Consider the following 19097-nt stretch of genomic DNA (forward strand, 5'->3'; position numbering starts at 1 on the left):
GATCATTCAGGCTTGACTCACCTTTAACGTCGGCTGCAACGTCAAACGTTGAGAGGTCAGTCTGACGTCAATCAATAAAATGTATTTATAATGCACTTTTTACATCAGCAGTTGTCACAAAGTGCTTATACAGAAACTCAGCCTAAAACCCCAAAGAGCAAGGAATTCAGATGTTGAAGCACGGTGGCGAGGACAAACTCCCTAGAAAGGCAGGAACCTGGGAAGAAATTTAGAGAAGAACCAGGCTCTGAGTGGTGGCCAGTCCTCTACTGGCTGTGCCGGGCGGAGATTATAAGAGTACATGGCCATTAAGGCCAGAAGTTCTTCAAGATGTTAAAATGTTCATAGCTGACCAGCAGGGTCAAATAATAATCACAGTGGTTAGGTGGTTAGTGCAACAGGTCAGCACCTCAGGTGTAAATGTCAGCTGGCTTTTCATAGCCGATCATTCAGAGGTTGAGAGGTTGAGAGAGAGGGAGAGAGAGAGAGAGAGAGAGGGGGGGTTGGGTTGATACAGCAGGTCCAGGACAAGGTAGGACGTCAGGATTCCATAACCAAAGGCAGAACAGCAGAAACTGGATCAGCAGCACGACCAGGTGGACTGAGGCAAATTAATGTTCCTTTCATTTCTTTCTTTTGATGACATTCTGAAAAATGTCTTTAATGATCACACCTTCCAGCACACACGGGATAGAAATTATGGAAATGTAATGTTCAGTCAATTGTAATGGGTAGTGCAAGTCAATGGCAGTCAGTGCTGTTTCAGGACAAGTTTATTTTTTCATGAGCATGGCCTTTTTTCTATTACAGCATGTTGGATGACTGTCACTAATATTCCATTCACCCAGTTCAATGTAACACCGATAGGTTTAGGCTACTTCATGACACTCAAATCTTCCCTATACCCATCATGAGGTTGCTACAACCTTACCTATGAATGAAAGTTTACAACGTAGGTGCACACAGGTTGTGAGAAAATGTTGAGGTGCCTTGCACACTCTTGCCTGCATCTAGCGGATATAGGGGGTAATCATTAGTTTCTATTGGACAAATTCAGGTATGTTTATCCCGTTTTATTCCGTTTAAGAAAAGTTTTTCAACAGAATCAGCAGAATAAATACACCCCTGATCACACGTAAACACAGTTCACTTTCATAACAGACACGTTGTATTCCTTCTCACATTTATTTGCTCTCCGCCTCTCACATTTTCCCTTTGTCGCTTGTGGACGTCAATGCACAACACATCAGTTGTGTGACCAGGGGAAAAAAACTTTCCAAGCCAAGCCATATCATAACTGCTACACACAGCTTACATCGTCGTTACCGTATTAGCTAAAGTAACATCATAGTCAACATAGCTAATAGAACTAACGCATTAGTAAACCTGCTATAATCATGCCGTAACGTTACAGTGTACAGTCAGTAAGCAGTTTAGCACAGTTTAGCACAGTGGAGGGCCTCAATGGAAACAAATTAGTAAAACCAAAAGCTTACCTTGACTTGGAAGAGTTCCAGTGTTGTGTTGGATAGTCATAGCCAGCTAGCTAACAGATCATCCCTCTGTTTGAACAGGGTGCTTGAGTAGGCTAAACTAGCTAGCTGCATTTGCTAGCTAAGTAAGTAAAAACTGAAAGTGAAAGAATTATTAAATCTCTCTCTGTATCTATCTCTCTCTTGCTTCTCGTTCATTTTGGAAGAAATTAATTTGTTCAACTATTGTCTTTATCTTTGAGTCAACTACTTACCACCATTTATTCACTGCACTGCTAGCTAGCTGTATCTTTTGCTTTAAAGTACTAGATTTATGCTCTGATCCTTTGATTGGGTGGACAAACTGTCAGTTCATGCTTTCAAGTGCTCTGATAGGTTGGAGGACGTCCTTTGTTGTCCTTCAACCTGTCACAATTACTGTGAAAGTCTATGGAATGGGCTGAGAACGGTAATTTACAGTACTGTAGCGTACCACATCAAAGGGCAATTTTGAAACAAACAAAAAACTGTATAACCCAGGCAAATACTGACTAGTTTTTCAATGGAATGTATTTCCCATTCAAAGCCATGACCACCATGACTAAATCCCTGTTTGTACCTGATGCTAACATGCGTCCTTTGTCCTGATCTTGTCCACATTCTAATTGTGCCTACATTTTCAGAAATGCGTCTACACATGGTAATAAAATGTGTCTCTTATCTGTCCACTTTGTGACCTGATTTCTTGATCTCTCCCTTGTATGCAAATTCTTTGAGAGATATTTTTTCAAACTAATATTTATAAATACAATGTTGATGGCCTGAGTCGATGGTGCCATCTGTTAATGACTTTAGAGGGCTGGATAATGATGATTTAAAAGGTTTCACTGTCAAGATCTGACTACACTTGTAAAAGATCCAGACACAATGCTTGCCTGATTACCTCTGGAGGTGGTCAGGAAGATGAGATCACAATCAGATAAAAATCCATTAATAGTCTACATCCGTCTTAAAATGTGGGCACAATCAGAATGTGGACAATTTCAGGACAAAGGACGCATGTTAGCACCAGGTAGGGCTATAAATGGGACACTGTTGTCTCTACCTTCTTGCCCTTTGTGCTGTTGTCTGTGCCCAATAATGTTTGTAACCATGTTTTATGCTGCTACCATGTTGTGCTGCTGCCATGTTGTTGTCATGTTGTGTTGCTACCATGCTGTGTTGTCATGTGTTGCTGCCATGCTAAGTTGTTGTCTTAGGTCTATCTTTATGTAGTGTTGTGTTATCTCTCTTGTCGTAATGTGTGTTTTGTTTATTTTTTTCATCCACAGTCCCCTCAGGAGGCTTTTTGCCTTTTGGTAAAGGCACATACCATGATAAACTGTAACATTTCTCAGAGACATTATCTCCCTATCACTAAAATAGAATGTTAGGAACAATCCCATCCTATGTGTAAAATGCTACATTCCACAACAATCATTACACTCAATAATTGATGTAACCTGTGAAGAGGACAAACATCTAATTCAACACTGTTGACCTTCCTGAAGTGGAATCCTGGTCCCGGAACGATAACATTCCCATTGTGAATATCTGGTCGTGCATGCAGACATTCAGAGTATCCTGCTCCTCCCTTACCCCCCGATCTGAAAAAAAATGAGGGGAGAGGACAGGAAGAGCGGATTCCACAAGCTCGGCTGTGGGGTGAACTGGGAAGTGCCTCCCCCCTCACCCCTCCTCTCCGTTGTCTCTGTCTCCGTGGAATTTGTGTGGAATCCTGTAGTCTGGCAGTGGGTGACCCTGACATTGACCATAACTCCTCCTGGTCAGTTCAGTTCAACTGTAAACACAACAGAACCTGGCCAGTGAGACCATATTGAATATTTCTCCACAGTGGTGTGTACAATTCAAAATGGAAGACTTTTCAACTTACCTGTATGGTATTTTAAATCTGTCAGCTGGACATGTGGATATAATTTGTGTGTGTGTGTGTGTGTGTGTGTGTGTGTGTGTGTGTGTGTGTGTGTGTGTGTGTGTGTGTGTGTGTGTGTGTGTGTGTGTGTGTGTGTGTATACCAGTGAAGGCTGCTGAGACGGCTCATACAAATGTATGGCATAAACCCTGTGTTTGATGTATTTGATACCATTCCACTGATTCCGCTCCAGCCATTACCACGAGCCCGTCCTCCCCAATTTATGTACCACCAATCTCCTGTGTTGTGGACGTGTTTAACTATACTTGTGGGGACCCTAAACCGAAAAAAGGGAGTTAGGTTAGAATTAGTGTCAGGGTTAGGGGTTAAAGGTTTGTGTTATAGGTTAGGGTTAAGTTAGGTTTTTGGGTTAAGGTTAGGTAAAGGATATGATTTTATAATAACTTGTCCTCCCACAAGGTTAAATAAGTCTGTCTGTATGTGTGTATGTGTGTGTGTGTGTGTGTGTACGTGTGTGTGTGTGTGTGGTTGTGTGTGTGTAGAAAAGACATCACCTGCCAATAGCACATAATTGGCAAGGTACTGTTACTGTAACTCAGTTACTGTAGGGTAGGCATATGGTAAAATAGCACATGTCAAGACAGCTCGTCACAATCAATTATGGCCTTCAAGGTCCAAAGTTGTGGAAAGTTCAGATATAAATATCTTATGTAGAACAAACATGCTTCTCTGACATTTAGAATGAAGCGTCGTCATGTATCAACTGTAAGACAAATGTCATGACGTTTCTATCCTCAATGTTCCACAACGTTGAAGCTCAGGTGTTCTTTTTCTATCTGATAGTTCATTGATCAACTCATTTCACTGATCGCCGGGAAGTTCACTCACTAGGCCCTGAATTGATGATCGATCCAAAAGTAAAGATCTGCAAATACACCTTTCGTCTCAGACAAATGTACCCGTTGCCTCTTTCCTCTTAGGAATTGAAGTTTCCTCTTGAGAATGACGTTATCTTAACCATAAATGTGAGAGTCGACACCAATATTGTAGATTGGCCAAGGTCACTTTTCATGATATAAATTATTTATTTACATTACAGAAAAAAGACCCCACCAAGACAATGTAATAACTATTGGAAATAGACCCAGTAATACATAACCAAACAGAGCTGTACTGTAGTACCATAGATTCCTCTTAGTGACCTATACCACAGGTGCAAGGCATCACGTGTAGACCCCCTCCCGCCCCAACCCCCTATTGGTTCTACCCCTAAAAACAACCAACATTCCCCCACGAACATCAGCTAGCCCACATCTACAGCCCCCCCATTGTTTCCCCCCCATTGTTTCCCCCCAATCCCCAGTGTTCAATTCCTCATGATCGGGGTCGGCGAGTTGGGGATTGTGCGACCTCCTCCGCTGGTCTCTAGTGGAGTAGGATTAAGTTGCTCCTAGATGCCGATCTAAGGTCAGTTTTGCGTTTTGTCCCCCTCCCACCACCCACTCCCTTGTAGTTAATTCAGGTTGGGATTGTAGGAAAGAAGGGTAAAGCTGATCCTAGATCTGTGTCTATGGTGCAATTTGGACCCAGAGCGGAGCGGGTCTTAGGGTTTCCCCCATTGTGGGGAGGCTCAGTCAGATGAGGCGGGTGGAGGCGCGCATCGTGTTCTCTGAGCTGTAGTGGGTGGCGTTCTGCTTCTGCCGATTGACCCTGTTGCTCCGCGGGCACTTCCTGTCCAGACAGGAAGCGGAGTAGAGGACAGGAGAGGAGAGAGATAGATAAAGAGAGAGACAGAGAGAGAATGCGATGTAATTTGCCCTATGTTCAGTATCCAAGGCCTTGATGGTGAAACTCATAGTTTTTTTTTTTCATTATAAAGAAATAGATCTTATTTATTGAACCCAAGTTGTTTTAGTAGCTGGATTCCTCATATACTTGAAGATGCATTAATAAGCCAAGAAGGCCATTGGATTGCTTTGGAAATGCTTGTTATAAAAAATAAGATAGCCTTCATTGCCACCTAGTGGAGCGGTTCATGACATGCATGTCCATAGAGAGAAGTGAGAAGTCTAAATGAAAGCTTATCTGCCAACAATATTTTACTACCAGAGAGCACTTGCTCAATCCAAATAAATAAGTTCAAGTGAACTTGAACTGTCAAACTATTTTTCATTAAATAATCCAATGAACTCGCAGGAGATGCAAAAAAATTGCTTAAAGTGAGCTGTAATTAAGATTTTTCATACAAGAAAACAAAAATCCCGATGTCTTGATTTTGTCTAATGTAACAGTTAGCAAAATTGGGTAAATTGAGAAATACATAGATTATGTATTTTGGATGTTTTTTTGTGTTTTTTTCAATGCTTTCAGACAATTTGATTAATGGCAGATTTTTTTTTCTTCCACTAAAATTACAAAAGGTTAACTTGAGTTTAATGATTAACAGCCCTAATTATATTGCAACTCCTGTTCATTTTTCTACTGCTTTGATACATATGAAATCAGCAATTAACAAAAATTGGATTAAGCAGCCTGGAATGTAGAACCTAGGGAGGATCCATTCCCATAATGAGGCACAACTTTGTCTATACACTTTGAACAAAAAGGCTCTATAAATGAATGGTCATGTTATATATTCTTCCCGAAATACATCGATTGATCTTCGGCCTATTCTTTCGAAGATGTTTATTAACTCTACACATAGTATTTTTTACTATATGTTCCCTGTAAAAAAATAAATAAAAATATTAAATGATATTTCTGCATTAAGAATACGGGAGAATTATGGGGGTGAAGGTGCAAAATAAATCCAAATGTACTAAAGGTAGTGAGTAGTAAAATGTGTGTGTGTGTCGTTTGCTACCGTTTGCTATATGTGAATTTGTTTAAACTGCGTTGAATTCAGAGGTTTACAGGGAAATAAATGAATGTAATTGAGCTTCACAGATTGTCTGTATCTTTCTATCACACTTCTCTTTCTCTCATTCTCCCACTCTCCCTCTTCCTTTTCCATATCTCGGTCTCTCTCTTTCAGTCTCTATCTGTAATACTCCCTCTCAATTCTTCCAGTCTCTTCTATTGTCTCGCTCATTCATTTCCGGTTTCTCATTTTTCACTTGATCTATCATTGATCTCTCTCTTTCTCATTCACTCTCTCCACCCTTTCTCTCTCTTATTTCGAACTCTGTTTCTCCCTCTCTATTTGGAGGAGTTTCATCTTGGTGATAGCTTTAAAAACTTTACTATAATGTCATGTTTTACATAGGTCAGCCTGGGGGCAGATGGCTGCTGACTGAGTGGCTGAGTGTGTGTGGATTGCATATGTGCGTGTGTGTGTGTTTGCATATGTATGTGTGTGTGTGTGTGTGTGTGTGTGAGAGAGAGAGTGCACACTGGGAGCAGAGTTCTTCTCCATCCTCCCTGTGGTGCGAGAGGCAAACAAGATTACCTTTCTGCATTCCCTCCACACCACCTGAACGTAACCCCCTATGATGCACTCCCTCTCATCATGACATCCCCAATGTGGAAAATTGATCTCTGTTTGTGTACGTACTGTACACAGTCCTCTGTGGGAGTAGGTGGGCACGCATTCATGGGTAATGTAACCTGTTTCCTGTCTCATATGGATAGCAGTATGAATTTTAGGATGCAATTGCTTTGGGCAAGTGTTGGTGTGTGTGTGTGTGTATGCACAGCATGTGAAAGTATACGCATAATGGTTGTTAATGTAGTGGTTCTCAAACTCCGTTGGTTACTCAACCCCCAATCACCCCCTGTGGATGGCCAAGGTACCCTATGCGTGCTCACACAAGTGTGTGTGTTTGCACAATGTGGTTGTGTATGTGTGTACATGCATGTGTATGTGTGTGTATACTGTATGTGTGTATGCGTGTGTGTTTGTGTGTGTGTGTCCTACCTGGTAATACAGAGTACCACCACACAGATGATGGCCACCTGCAGAGCTCCGATGATGGAGGCGATGAGGACGTAGCGCAGCTTGCCAGAGCCGGGGACCACGTAGAGCACATTGAACTCCTTAGTGTCACAATGGGGCCCGCTGAAGCCTGAGTGACAGCTGACACACACACAGGTAGATGTTAGTTTGTGTACATGGTACATGTGTGTGTGTGTTGTGCATGCGTGCGTGTTGTGTGCAAGTTTGAGGTCACCATAGTTTACAGGCTAATGTGTTTCTGAGGTTACAGGTGTGTGTGTCTTTAGACTGTATGTGTTTGAAGTAACTGTAAACTCCTGTTTATACCTGCTGCTAACATGCATCCTTTGTCCTGATTGTGTTCACACCCTGATTGTGCCCACAGTTTTAGACAAGTGTAGACGATCAAAAGACACACTGTGATCTGATTGTGATCGGATCTTCCTGACCACCTCCGGAGGTAATCAGGCAAGCATTGTGTACGGATATACCACAAGTGTAGATGGATCTGGAGAGTGAAACCATTGAAATCCTCATTATTCCGCCCCCTAAAATCATTGACAGGTGGCACAATTGACTTATGACAACAAATCAATATACTTTTTTAAAGAATATCGGTCAAATAATTAGCATATGGGGAGGTACCAGGAAATCGGGTCACAATTTCGAACACAGTGGGCGGATGAGAGACATTTTAATGCCATCTGTAGACGCATGTCTGATCATGTGGGCACAATCAGAATGTAGGCAAGATTAGTACCAAGGATCAAGTTAGTGCCAGGTATAAACACGGCTGTGTGTGTGTGTGTGTGTGTGTGTGTGTGTGTGGGGGGGGGGGGGGGGGAGTTATCTAGAGGACCACTGTCTCTGTGGGCCTGGTCTAAAAGCGGTCCAATTTAAATCAGTCTATCCTTCTCTCTCTTTCTCTGGGGAGGTCATTACCTACCAACACCTGCATCACCCTGCTCTGTACACACACACACACACACACACACACACACACACACACACACACACACACACACACAACTATGTTCGCAATGCCAGAACAAACGAGTCAGTGGGACACTCTTGCATCCCCTCAACCTTCACTACTTGTCTCTTTCTCCTTCTATATCTCTCTCTCCTTCTATATCTATCTCTCTCTCTCTCCTATCTCTCTCTCTCTCATTTTCTCAAAACCACCCCTCTTTCCTGTCGATCTCCCCTTTCCTTTCCCTTCCCTTCCTTTTTCCTTTTCTCACATCTCTTTCACCATAATGCAGTGGACTGGTGTGCTGAGAGCAAACTCTCTGTCTTCTCACGGTAATGTCAAAGGAGAGTAACAAGTGGTCCTTAGACACTAAACTAAGATCAGTTTGGCAAATTGCTCCCCAATGGTTAAGATTAGGAATCAGCATTTGGAAACACTGATCCTAGATCAGCGGTTGAAAAGATCAACTTCCACCTCAAACCTTGAAGAGGGGCGTATGTATTTATTTATTTATTATTATTTATTATTTCACCTTTATTTAACCAGGTAGGCCAGTTGACAACAAGTTCTCATTTACAACTGCGACCTGGCCAAGATAAAGTAAAGCAGTGCGACAAAAACAACAACACAGAGTTACATATGGGATAAACAAATGTATATTCAATAACACAAAAGAAAAATCTGTATACAGTGTGTGCAAATGAAGTAAGGAGGTAAGGCAATAAATAGGCCATGGTGGCAAAGTAATTACAATTTAGCAATTTACACTGGAGTTATATGTGCAGATGAGGATGTGCAAGTAGAAATACTGGTGTGCAAAAGAGCAGATAAACCAAAACAAATATGGGGATGAGGTAGCTAGTTGGTTGGATGGGCTATTTCACAGATGGGCTGTGTATAGCTGCAGCAATCGGTAAGCTGCTCTGACAGCTGATGCTTAAAGTTAGTGAGGGAGATATAAGTCTACAACTTCAGTGATTTTTGTAATTCGTTCCAGTCATTGGAAGCAGAGAACTGGAAGGAAAGACGGCCAAAGCAGGTGTTGGCTTTGGGGATGACCAGTGAGATATACCTGCTGGAGCACCTGCTACGGGTGGATGTTGCTATGGTGACCAGAGAGCCAATGGGTTTGGCGACGAATATATAGCGAGAACCAGCCAATGATAGCATACAGGTCGCAGTGGTGGGTAGTATATGGGGCTTTGGTGACAAAACAGATGGCACTGTGAGTGCTGGAGACTATTTTGTAAATGACATCGCCGAAGTCAAGGATCGGTAGGATGGTCCGTTTTACGAGGGTATGTTTGGCAGCATAAGTGAAGGAGGCTTTGTTGCAAAATAGGAAGCCGATTCTAGATTTCATTTTGGATTGGAGATGCTTAATGTGAGTCTGGAAGGAGAGTTTACAGTCTAGCCAGACACCTAGGTATTTATAGTTGTCCACATATTTTAAGTCAGAAACGTCCAGAGTAGTGATGCTAGTCGGGGGGGCAGGTGAGGGCAGCGATCGTTTGAAGAGCATGTATTTAGTTTTACTTGCATTTAAGAGCAGTTGGAGGCCACGGAAGCAGTGTTGTATGGCGTTGAAGCTCGTTTGGAGGTTTGTTAACACAGTGTCCAAAGAAGGGCCAGAAGTATACAGAATGGTGTCGTCTGCGTAGAGGTGATTAAAGAATCACCCGCAGCAAGAGCGAAATTGATATATACAGAGAAAAGAGTCGGCCCGAGAATTGAACCCTGTGGCAACCCAATAGAGTGCCAGAGGTCCGGACAACAGGCCCTCTGATTTGACACACTGAACTCTATCTGAGAAGTAGTTAGTGAACCAGGCGAGGCAGTCATTAGAGAAACCAAGGCTGTTGAGTCTGCTGATAGAATATGGTATTTGACAGAGTCGAAAGCCTTGGCCAGGTCGAGGAAGACGGCTGTACAGTACTGTCTTTTATCGATGGCGGATTATTAAGCGCCTCAGGTTAATAGTGCTGATCTCGGATCAGGTCTACCTCCGTCCACGTAATCTTATTCATTTGGATCTAAAAGGCTAAACTGATCCTAAATCAACATTCCCATTCATCAAAACACTACGTCCTCCATACAACAGAGGGTGCCAGAGACCTTCACCAATTTTCCCCATACAAGTTCACTATGACCACTATTCAGTATTCAGGGCCTGTAGGCTTGAAGAGCTATGGGGTAAGAGCCGTGTTGCCTTGAGGGGAGAGATGAGCAGAGGCTAAAGCCCTGTGACTGTGACCGCAGCACAACCCCACTGACCTCACAGGTTAATGGGCTTGGTCTGGCCACAGGCTTATTACTCAGCCAGAGAGCTCGAAGGGGCACAGGTGATCAAGGGTGTGTGTGTGTGTGTGTGTGGGCAGGCGGGCGGGGGATTGATGTTGTGTGTGTGTCAGTATGTGCTGGTATGAGTCTTGTGTGTGTCAGTATGGCTCTTTGTGTGTACCTGCAGGACGGCACAGACAGTATGTTGGGGTATTCACACTCTCCGTGGACACAGTAGTTCTTGTAGTGCTCGGGACAGGGAATATACAACCCAATGGCCACCTCTCCTCTCTGGTCCGGCTTCTCTTCTACACACACACACACACACACACACACACACACACACACACACACACACACACACACACACACACACACACACACACACACACACACACACACACAGTGAATGCCAGGGATAAAAAAATATAGGATTGAAAGGGTAAAAATGAGTCTCACTAGTTTAGCATAATAGCGTAATTGCTGTAAATGACATTTATGTGCACTTATGCACTGCGTGCATTACTTTTTTCAAAAGTTCCATTTGGAATACACGCCAAGATGTCTAGTCCTGTCTTCTATCATTCACAGATCTGATACACACACTCGTGCACCTACCTGAGTAGTCTTTCCTGGCATAGTGTCCGTCTCCGGCTTTGGTGCCTGTCATGATGTCACCTGAGAAGGTAGTGAGAGTAAGAGTGCTGATTAAGACCACTTGTATGTCTATTCTTGATCTAACAGACAAAACAGGTCCTACATCAGCACTGTGAGTCATGCTAGGGACAAAATGACAGGCTCAAAACACAAAAATGACCTTGAACCAGTAGCTAGGGTAGTAAAGTAATTCTCTAATTTCTTTCGCCAATTCTCTCATCTATGAGTGTGTCATGTGTGGTTAACAATATTTAAAAATATTGTAATAAATGAATAAATAAATAAATAATAAATAAATAACTTTCTAAAAGAAAAAAAAAAATTACTTAAAATATTATAACAGAACAAGATCGCATAATACACTGTTCAAAAAAATAAAGGGAACACTTAAACAACAAAATGTAACTCCAAGTCAATCACACTTCTGTGAAATCAAACTGTCCACTTAGGAAGCAACACTGATTGACAATAAATTTCACATGCTGTTGTGCAAATGGAATAGACAAAAGGTGGAAATTATAGGCAATTAGCAAGACACCCCCAATAAAGGAGTGATTCTGCAGGTGGTGACCACAGACCACTTCTCAGTTCCTATGCTTCATGGCTGATGTTTTGGTCACTTTTGAATGCTGGCGGTGCTCTCACTCTAGTGGTAGCATGAGACGGAGTCTACAACCCACACAAGTGGCTCAGGTAGTGCAGCTCATCCAGGATGGCACATCAATGCGAGCTGTGGCAAGAAGGTTTGCTGTGTCTGTCAGCGTAGTGTCAAGAGCATGGAGGCGCTACCAGGAGACAGGCCAGTACATCAGGAGACGTGGAGGAGGCCGTAGGAGGGCAACAACCCAGCAGCAGGACCGCTACCTCCGCCTTTGAGCAGGAGGAGCACTGCCAGAGCCCTGCAAAATGACCTCCAGCAGGCCACAAATGTGCATGTGTCAGCATATGGTCTCACAAGGGCTCTGAGGATCTCATCCCGGTACCTAATGGCAGTCAGGCTACCTCTGGCGAGCACATGGAGGGCTGTGCGGCCCCACAAAGAAATGCCACCCCACACCATGAATGACCCACCGCCAAACCGGTCATGCTGGAGGATGTTGCAGGCAGCAGAACGTTCTCCACGGCGTCTCCAGACTCTGTCACGTCTGTCACATGTCACATGGCCTACTGGAGGTCATTTTGCAGGGCTCTGGCAGTGCTCCTCCTGCTCTAAGGCGGAGGTAGCGGTCCTGCTGCTGGATTGTTGCCCTCCTACGGCCTCCTCCACGTCTCCTGATGTACTGGCCTGTCTCCTGGTAGTGCCTCCATGCTCTGGACACTACGCTGACAGACACAGCAAACCTTCTTGCCACAGCTCGCATTGATGTGCCATCCTGGATGAGCTGCACTACCTGAGCCACTTGTGTGGGTTGTAGACTCCGTCTCATGCTACCACTAGAGTGAGAGCACCGCCAGCATTCAAAAGTGACCAAAACATCAGCCAGGAAGCATAGGAACTGAGAAGTGGTCTGTGGTCACCACCTGCAGAATCACTCCTTTATTGGGGGTGTCTTGCTAATTGCCTATAATTTCCACCTTTTGTCTATTCAATTTGCACAACAGCATGTGAAATTTATTGTCAATCAGTGTTGCTTCCTAGGTGGACAGTTTGATTTCACAGAAGTGCGATTGACTTGGAGTTACATTGTGTTGTTTAAGTGTTCCCTTTATTTTTTTGAGCAGTGTATATAGAGCATATATTTAGAGTATTGAGTGTTAGGATCATGATTTATCTTATTCAAATGATCCAAACCAAAGATTGGAATGCTGGATAACTGTTATAAAACCTTCAACACAATATAATACTATCTTTATTGATCCATTTGAAAATATGTATTTCTTGCTGCCACAGTACCCAACCACAGTACCGAGGGATCATTATAAGAATTGCTGTGCTCCATTCAAACAAGAAGAAAAATATAGATTCTTGGTGAATGGGTTGCTGTTATAAAAACATAATGATGATGTTTTGTTGACGTGGTTTTATTGTATTGCTTTGACCTGGATTGATTGTTGTTCAAAAGAAAATGACAAAGGTCCCAATTCAATGAATTGCTGGTAAAGTATTCAAGGACAAATATGGCTCCACGTCAAAAATTCTGTGACAGGAGTTGTAAGGAGTTTGAAACTTCCAAAACAGCACAATATTCAGAATGAACTTGAGGTGCGGTCTTCCTGTATCTTCAATTGATTGATCTGGGGCCTAAATGACTAACTATGAACGTAGAAAGAGGTGAAGGAATAATAATAATTAGAAAACATTGGATTAACATAGTGCTTTTCAAAGAGACAGCATGTGTGTGTGTGAAGAAGAAGAAGATGAAGAAGAAGAAAGAGATATAGAAAAAAGTTGTGTATAATAGTAGCTATATCACCTTGGCAGTGGCCCAGGTATTTCACCTCGATCCTCTCCTGCTTCTGACAAGACGCCTCCTTCACCTGGCAGGGGTTGTCATAGGAACGGCCGTCGGAGGCGCAAACCGGGTTGAAGCTGATGTGGGAACAGTCTATGTTACACACGCACCTGCCGCAAAAAAATTATGGGACACATCAGTAGGGGTCACACCAAATAAAGAATAGAGTGATGGAGAATTGGAGTTGTAAATTCGATTTTTTATTCAGTGAATCGCTGTTCTTGAGTGTAGTTTATTGTGTTAATTTTTTTTTTTTTACAGTAACTGTCAAAAGTTTGGACACACCTACTCATTCAAGGGTTTTTCTTGATTTGTACTATTTTATACATTGTAGAATAATAGTGAAGACATCAAAACTATTAAATAACACATATGGAATCATGTAGTAACCAAGAGAGTGTTAAACTAATCAAAATACATTTGAGATTTGTCAAAGTAGGCACCATTTGTCACGATGACAGCTTTGCACACTCTTGACATTCTGTCAACCAGCTTCATGAGGAATGCTTTTCCAACCATCTTGAAGGAGGTTACACATATGCTGAGCACTTGTTGGCTGCTTTTCCTTCACTCTACGGTCCAATTCATCCCAAACCATCTCAATTGGGTTGAAGTCGGGCGATTGTGGAGGCCAGGTCATCTGATGCAGCACTCCATCACTCTCCTTCTTCGTCAAATAGCCCTCACACAGCCTGGAGGTGTGTTTTGGGTCATTGTCCTGTTGAAAAAACAATGATAGTTCCACAAAGTGCAAAACAGATTGGAGGGCATATCACTGCACAATGCAGTGGTAGCCATGCTGGTTAAGTGTGCCTTGAGTTCAAACGAAATCACTGACAGTGTCACCAGCAAAGCATCCCCACACCATCACACCTCCTCCTCCATGCTTCACGGTGGGAACCACACATGCAGAGATATCTCAAATTTGGACTCATCAGACCAAAGGACAGCTTTACACCGGTCTAATGTCTATTGCTCGTGATTCTTGGCCCAATCAAGTCTCTTCTTCTTATTGGTGTCCTTTAGTACTGGTTTCTTTGCAGCAATTTCGACCATGAAGGCCTGATTCACGCATTCTCCTCTGAACAGTTGATGTTGAGATGGGTCTGTTACTTGAACTATGTGAAGCATTTATTTGGGCTGCAATCTGAGGTGCAGTTAACTCTAATGAACTTATCTTCTGCAGCAGAGGTAACTCTGGGTCTTCCTTTCCTTCCTCATTTCATCATAGCTTTTGATGGTTTTTGCGATTGCACTTGAAGAAACTTTGACAGACCTTCATGTCTTAAAGTAATGATGGACTGTCGTTTCTCATTGCTTATTTGAGCTGTTCTTGCCATACACAACTGATTGGCTGAAACGCATTAAGAAGGAAAGACATATCCTTCTATTTTTTATGGAATATCTACAAAGGCGTAAAGAGGCCCATTATCAGCAACCATCACTCCGGGGTTCCAATGGCACGTTGTGTTAGCTAATCGAAGTTTATCATTTTATAAGGTTAATTGATCATTAGAAAACCCTTTTGCAATTATGTTAGCACAGCTGAAAACTGTAGTCCTGATTAAAGAAGCAATAAAACTGGCCTTCTTTAGACTAGTTGAGAATCTGGAGCATCAGCATTTGTGGGTTTGATTACAGTCTCAAAATGGCCAGAAACAAAGAACTTTCTTCTGAAACGTGTTGGTCTATTCTTGTTCTGAGAAATGAAATCTATTCCATGCGAGAAATTGCCAAGAAACTGAAGATCTCATACAACGCTGTGTACTACTCTCTTCACAGAAGAGCACAAACTGGCCCTAACCAGAATTGAAAGAGGAGTGGGAGGACCCGGTGCACACCTGAGCAAGAGGACAAGTACATTAGAGTGTCTAGTTTGAGAAACAGATGCCTCACAAGTCCTCAACTGGCAGCTTCATTAAGGAGGGAATAACTACACTGTTTGTATTCAGCCATATTCCCAGTCACCTTGCCATGGTTAAATGTGGTGGTTTGCGCTTTCAGTTTTGCGCTAATGCTGCCATCTATCCACTGTTTCTGGTTGATAGCGCTTGATGGTGTTTGCGGCTGCACTTGAAGAAACTTTCATATTTCTTGAAATGTTCTGGATTAACTAACCTTTATGTCTTAAAGTAATAATGGACTGTTGTTTCTCTTTGCTTATTTGAGCTGTTCTTGCCATAATATGGACTTGGTCTTTTACCAAATAGGGCTATCTTGTGTATACCACCCCTACCTTGTCACAACACAACTGTTTGGCTCAAACACATTTAGTAGGAAAGAAATTCCACAAATGAACTTTTTACAAGGCACACCTGTTAATTGAAATGCATTCCAGGTGACTACCTCATAAAACTGGTTGAGAGAATGTCAAGAGTGTGCAAAGCTGTCATTATCGCAAAGGGTGGCTACTTCGAAGTATCTCAAATATGTTTAACACTTTTTGGGTTACTACATGATTCCATGTGTTATTTCATAGTCTTGATGTCTTCACTATTATTCAACAATGTAGAAAATATTAAAAATACAGAAAAAACCTTGAATGAGAAGGCGTGTCCAAACTTTTGACTGGTACTGTGTGTGTGTGAGAGTGTGTGTGTCTGTGTGTGTGCGTGTGTATTCATTATTGTTAAGGCTGTCGCTCTCCTCATCCTCGGACGAGGTGAGGAGAGAAGGATCATCAGAACAATACGCAGCTTCAGGGAAATAAGCCATCTTTATTATAAATACGACGGCCACACGAAACAAAACAAAACACTTTCAAACTTACAAAATAAGAAAACGACGTAGAACGAAACCTGAACATAAACTCACATCAATAAACGTAAACTCACGGACAGGAACGTTACATCAAAACGCACGAACAGCCAAACAGTCCCGTAAGTGAATATACATCGAAAACACGAGAGACATCACAGGAGACAATCACCCACAAACAAACAGTGAGAACGCCCTACCTAAATATGACTCTTAATTAGAGGAAAACGCAAACCACCTGCCTCTAATCAAGAGCCATACCAGGTAACCCAAAACCAACATAGAAACAGATAACATAGACTGCCCACCCAAAACACATGCCCTGACCATAAACACATAAAAAACAACATAAAACAGGTCAGGACTGTTACAGAACCCCCCCCTCAAGGTGCGAACGCCGGGCGCACCAGCACAAAGTCCAGGGGAGGGTCTGGGTGGGCAGTTGACCACGGTGGTGGCTCCGGCTCAGGACGCTCTCCCCACACCACCATAGTCACTCCCCTCTTCTGTCTACCCCTTCCACTGACCACCCTAAAACTACCTTCCCCTAAATAAACGGCCAGCACCGGGACAAGGGGCAGCACCGGGACAAGGGGTAGCACCGGGACAAGGGGCAGCACCGGGACAAGGGGCAGCACCGGGACAAGGGGCAGCACCGGGACAAGGGGCAGCACCGGGACAAGGGGCAGCACCGGGACAAGGGGCAGCACCGGGACAAGGGGCAGCACCGGGACAAGGGGCAGCACCGGGACAAGGGGCAGCACCGGGACAAGGGGCAGCACCGGGACAAGGGGCAGCACCAGGACAAGGGGCAGATCCCGGCTGAAGGACTCTGGCAGGTCCCGGCTGAGGGACTCTGGCAGGTCCTGTTTGGACGGCTCTGGCAGGTCCTGGCTGGACGGCTCTGGCAGGTCCTGGCTGGACGGCTCTGGCAGGTCCTGGCTGGACGGCTCTGGCAGGTCCTGGCTGGACGGCTCTGGCAGGTCCTGGCTGGACGGCTCTGGCAGGTCCTGGCTGGACGGCTCTGGCAGGTCCTGGCTGGACGGCTCTGGCAGGTCCTGGCTGGACGGCTCTGGCAGGTCCTGGCTGGACGGCTCTGGCAGGTCCTGGCTGGACGGCTCTGGCTGGTCATGGCTGGACGGCTCTGGCTGGTCATGGCAGGACGGCTCTGGCTGGTCCTGGCTGGACGGCCCTGGCTGGTCATGGCTCGCTGGCGGCTCTGGCAGATCCTGTCTGGTTGGCGGCTCTGGCAGATCCTGTCTGGTTGGCGGCTCTGGCAGATCCTGTCTGGTTGGCGGCTCTGGCAGATCCTGTCTGGTTGGCGGCTCTGGCAGATCCTGTCTGGTTGGCGGCTCTGGCAGATCCTGTCTGGTTGGCGGCTCTGGCAGATCCTGTCTGTTTGGTGGCTCTGGCGGATCCTGTCTGGTTGGCGGCTCTGGCGGATCCTGTCTGGCGGGCGGCTCTGGCGGATCCTGTCTGGCGGGCGGCTCTAGCGGCTCCTGTCTGGCGGGCGGCTCTAGCGGCTCCTGTCTGGCGGGCGGCTCTAGCGGCTCCTGTCTGGCGGACGGCTCTGTAGGCTCATGGCAGACGGGCGGCTTTGCAGGCTCATGACAGACGGGCGGCTTTGCAGGCTCATGACAGACGGGCGGCTTTGCAGGCTCATGGCAGACGGATGGCTCAGACGGCGCTGGGGAGACGGATGGCTCAGATGACGCTGGGGAGACGGATGGCTCAGATGGCGCTGGGGAGACGGATGGCTCAGATGGCGCTGGGGAGACGGATGGCTCAGATGGCGCTGGGGAGACGGATGGCTCAGATGGCGCTGGGGAGACGGATGGCTCAGATGGCGCTGGGGAGACGGATGGCTCAGATGGCGCTGGGGAGACGGATGGCTCTGTAGGGAGGAGAAGGAGAGACAGCCTGGTGCGTGGTCTAGGCACTGGCTGCGCTGGAGAGGAGGAAACAGCAGGAGAGAGAACCCGGAGAGACAGCCTGGTACGGGGGGCTGCCACCGGAGGACTGGTACATGGAGGTGGCACCGGGTCTACCGGACCGTGAAGGAGGACACGTGCTCTTGAGCACCGAGCCTCCCCAACCCTACCAGGTTGAATGATCCCCGTAGCCCTGCCAGTGCGGCGAGGTGGAATAGCCCGCACTGGCCTATGCAGGCGAACCGGGGACACCACCTGTAAGGCTGGTGCCATGTACGCCGGCCCGAGGAGACGTACTGGAGGCCAGATACGTTGGGCCGGCTTCATGACATCCGGCTCGATGCCCAACCTAGCCCTCCCAGTGCGGCAAGGTGGAATAGCCCGCACTGGGCTAAGCACGCGTACTGGGGACACCGTGCGCTTTACCGCATAACACGGTGTCTTACCAGTACGACGCCTTCTACCTCCACGGTAAGCACGGGGAGTTGGCTCGGGTATCCTACCCGGCTTTGCCACACTCCTCGTGTGCCCCCCCCCCCAAGAAATTTTTTGGTCTGACTCACGGGCTCCCAACCGCGTCGTCGCGTTGCCTCCTCATACCAGCGCCTCTCAGCCTTCGCTGCTTCCAACTCCTCCTTTGGACGGCGATATTCCCCTGGTTGAGCCCAAGGTCCTCTACCGTCCAGGATCTCCTCCCAAGTCCAGGA

General features: G+C 45.2%; 1 protein-coding gene across 1 annotated transcript in view; it reads right to left on the reverse strand.

Annotated features, from left to right (window-relative positions):
* Positions 1-4466: 4466 nt before the first annotated feature.
* tmeff2a (transmembrane protein with EGF-like and two follistatin-like domains 2a) overlaps positions 4467-19097 on the reverse strand; it is a 172633-nt gene continuing 158002 nt past the window's right edge. The window contains exons 6-10 of the mRNA XM_055879048.1: positions 13664-13812; positions 11211-11270; positions 10774-10900; positions 7322-7480; positions 4467-5136 (exon numbers count right to left, since the gene is read on the reverse strand). Of these exons, the coding sequence (XP_055735023.1) occupies positions 5040-5136; positions 7322-7480; positions 10774-10900; positions 11211-11270; positions 13664-13812 (592 nt within the window). The 3' untranslated portion in view covers positions 4467-5039. The remainder of the gene's footprint in view (positions 5137-7321; positions 7481-10773; positions 10901-11210; positions 11271-13663; positions 13813-19097) is intronic.

This window comes from Salvelinus fontinalis, chromosome 23 (genome assembly GCF_029448725.1).
Source record: "Salvelinus fontinalis isolate EN_2023a chromosome 23, ASM2944872v1, whole genome shotgun sequence".
Lineage (NCBI taxonomy): Eukaryota > Metazoa > Chordata > Actinopteri > Salmoniformes > Salmonidae > Salvelinus > Salvelinus fontinalis.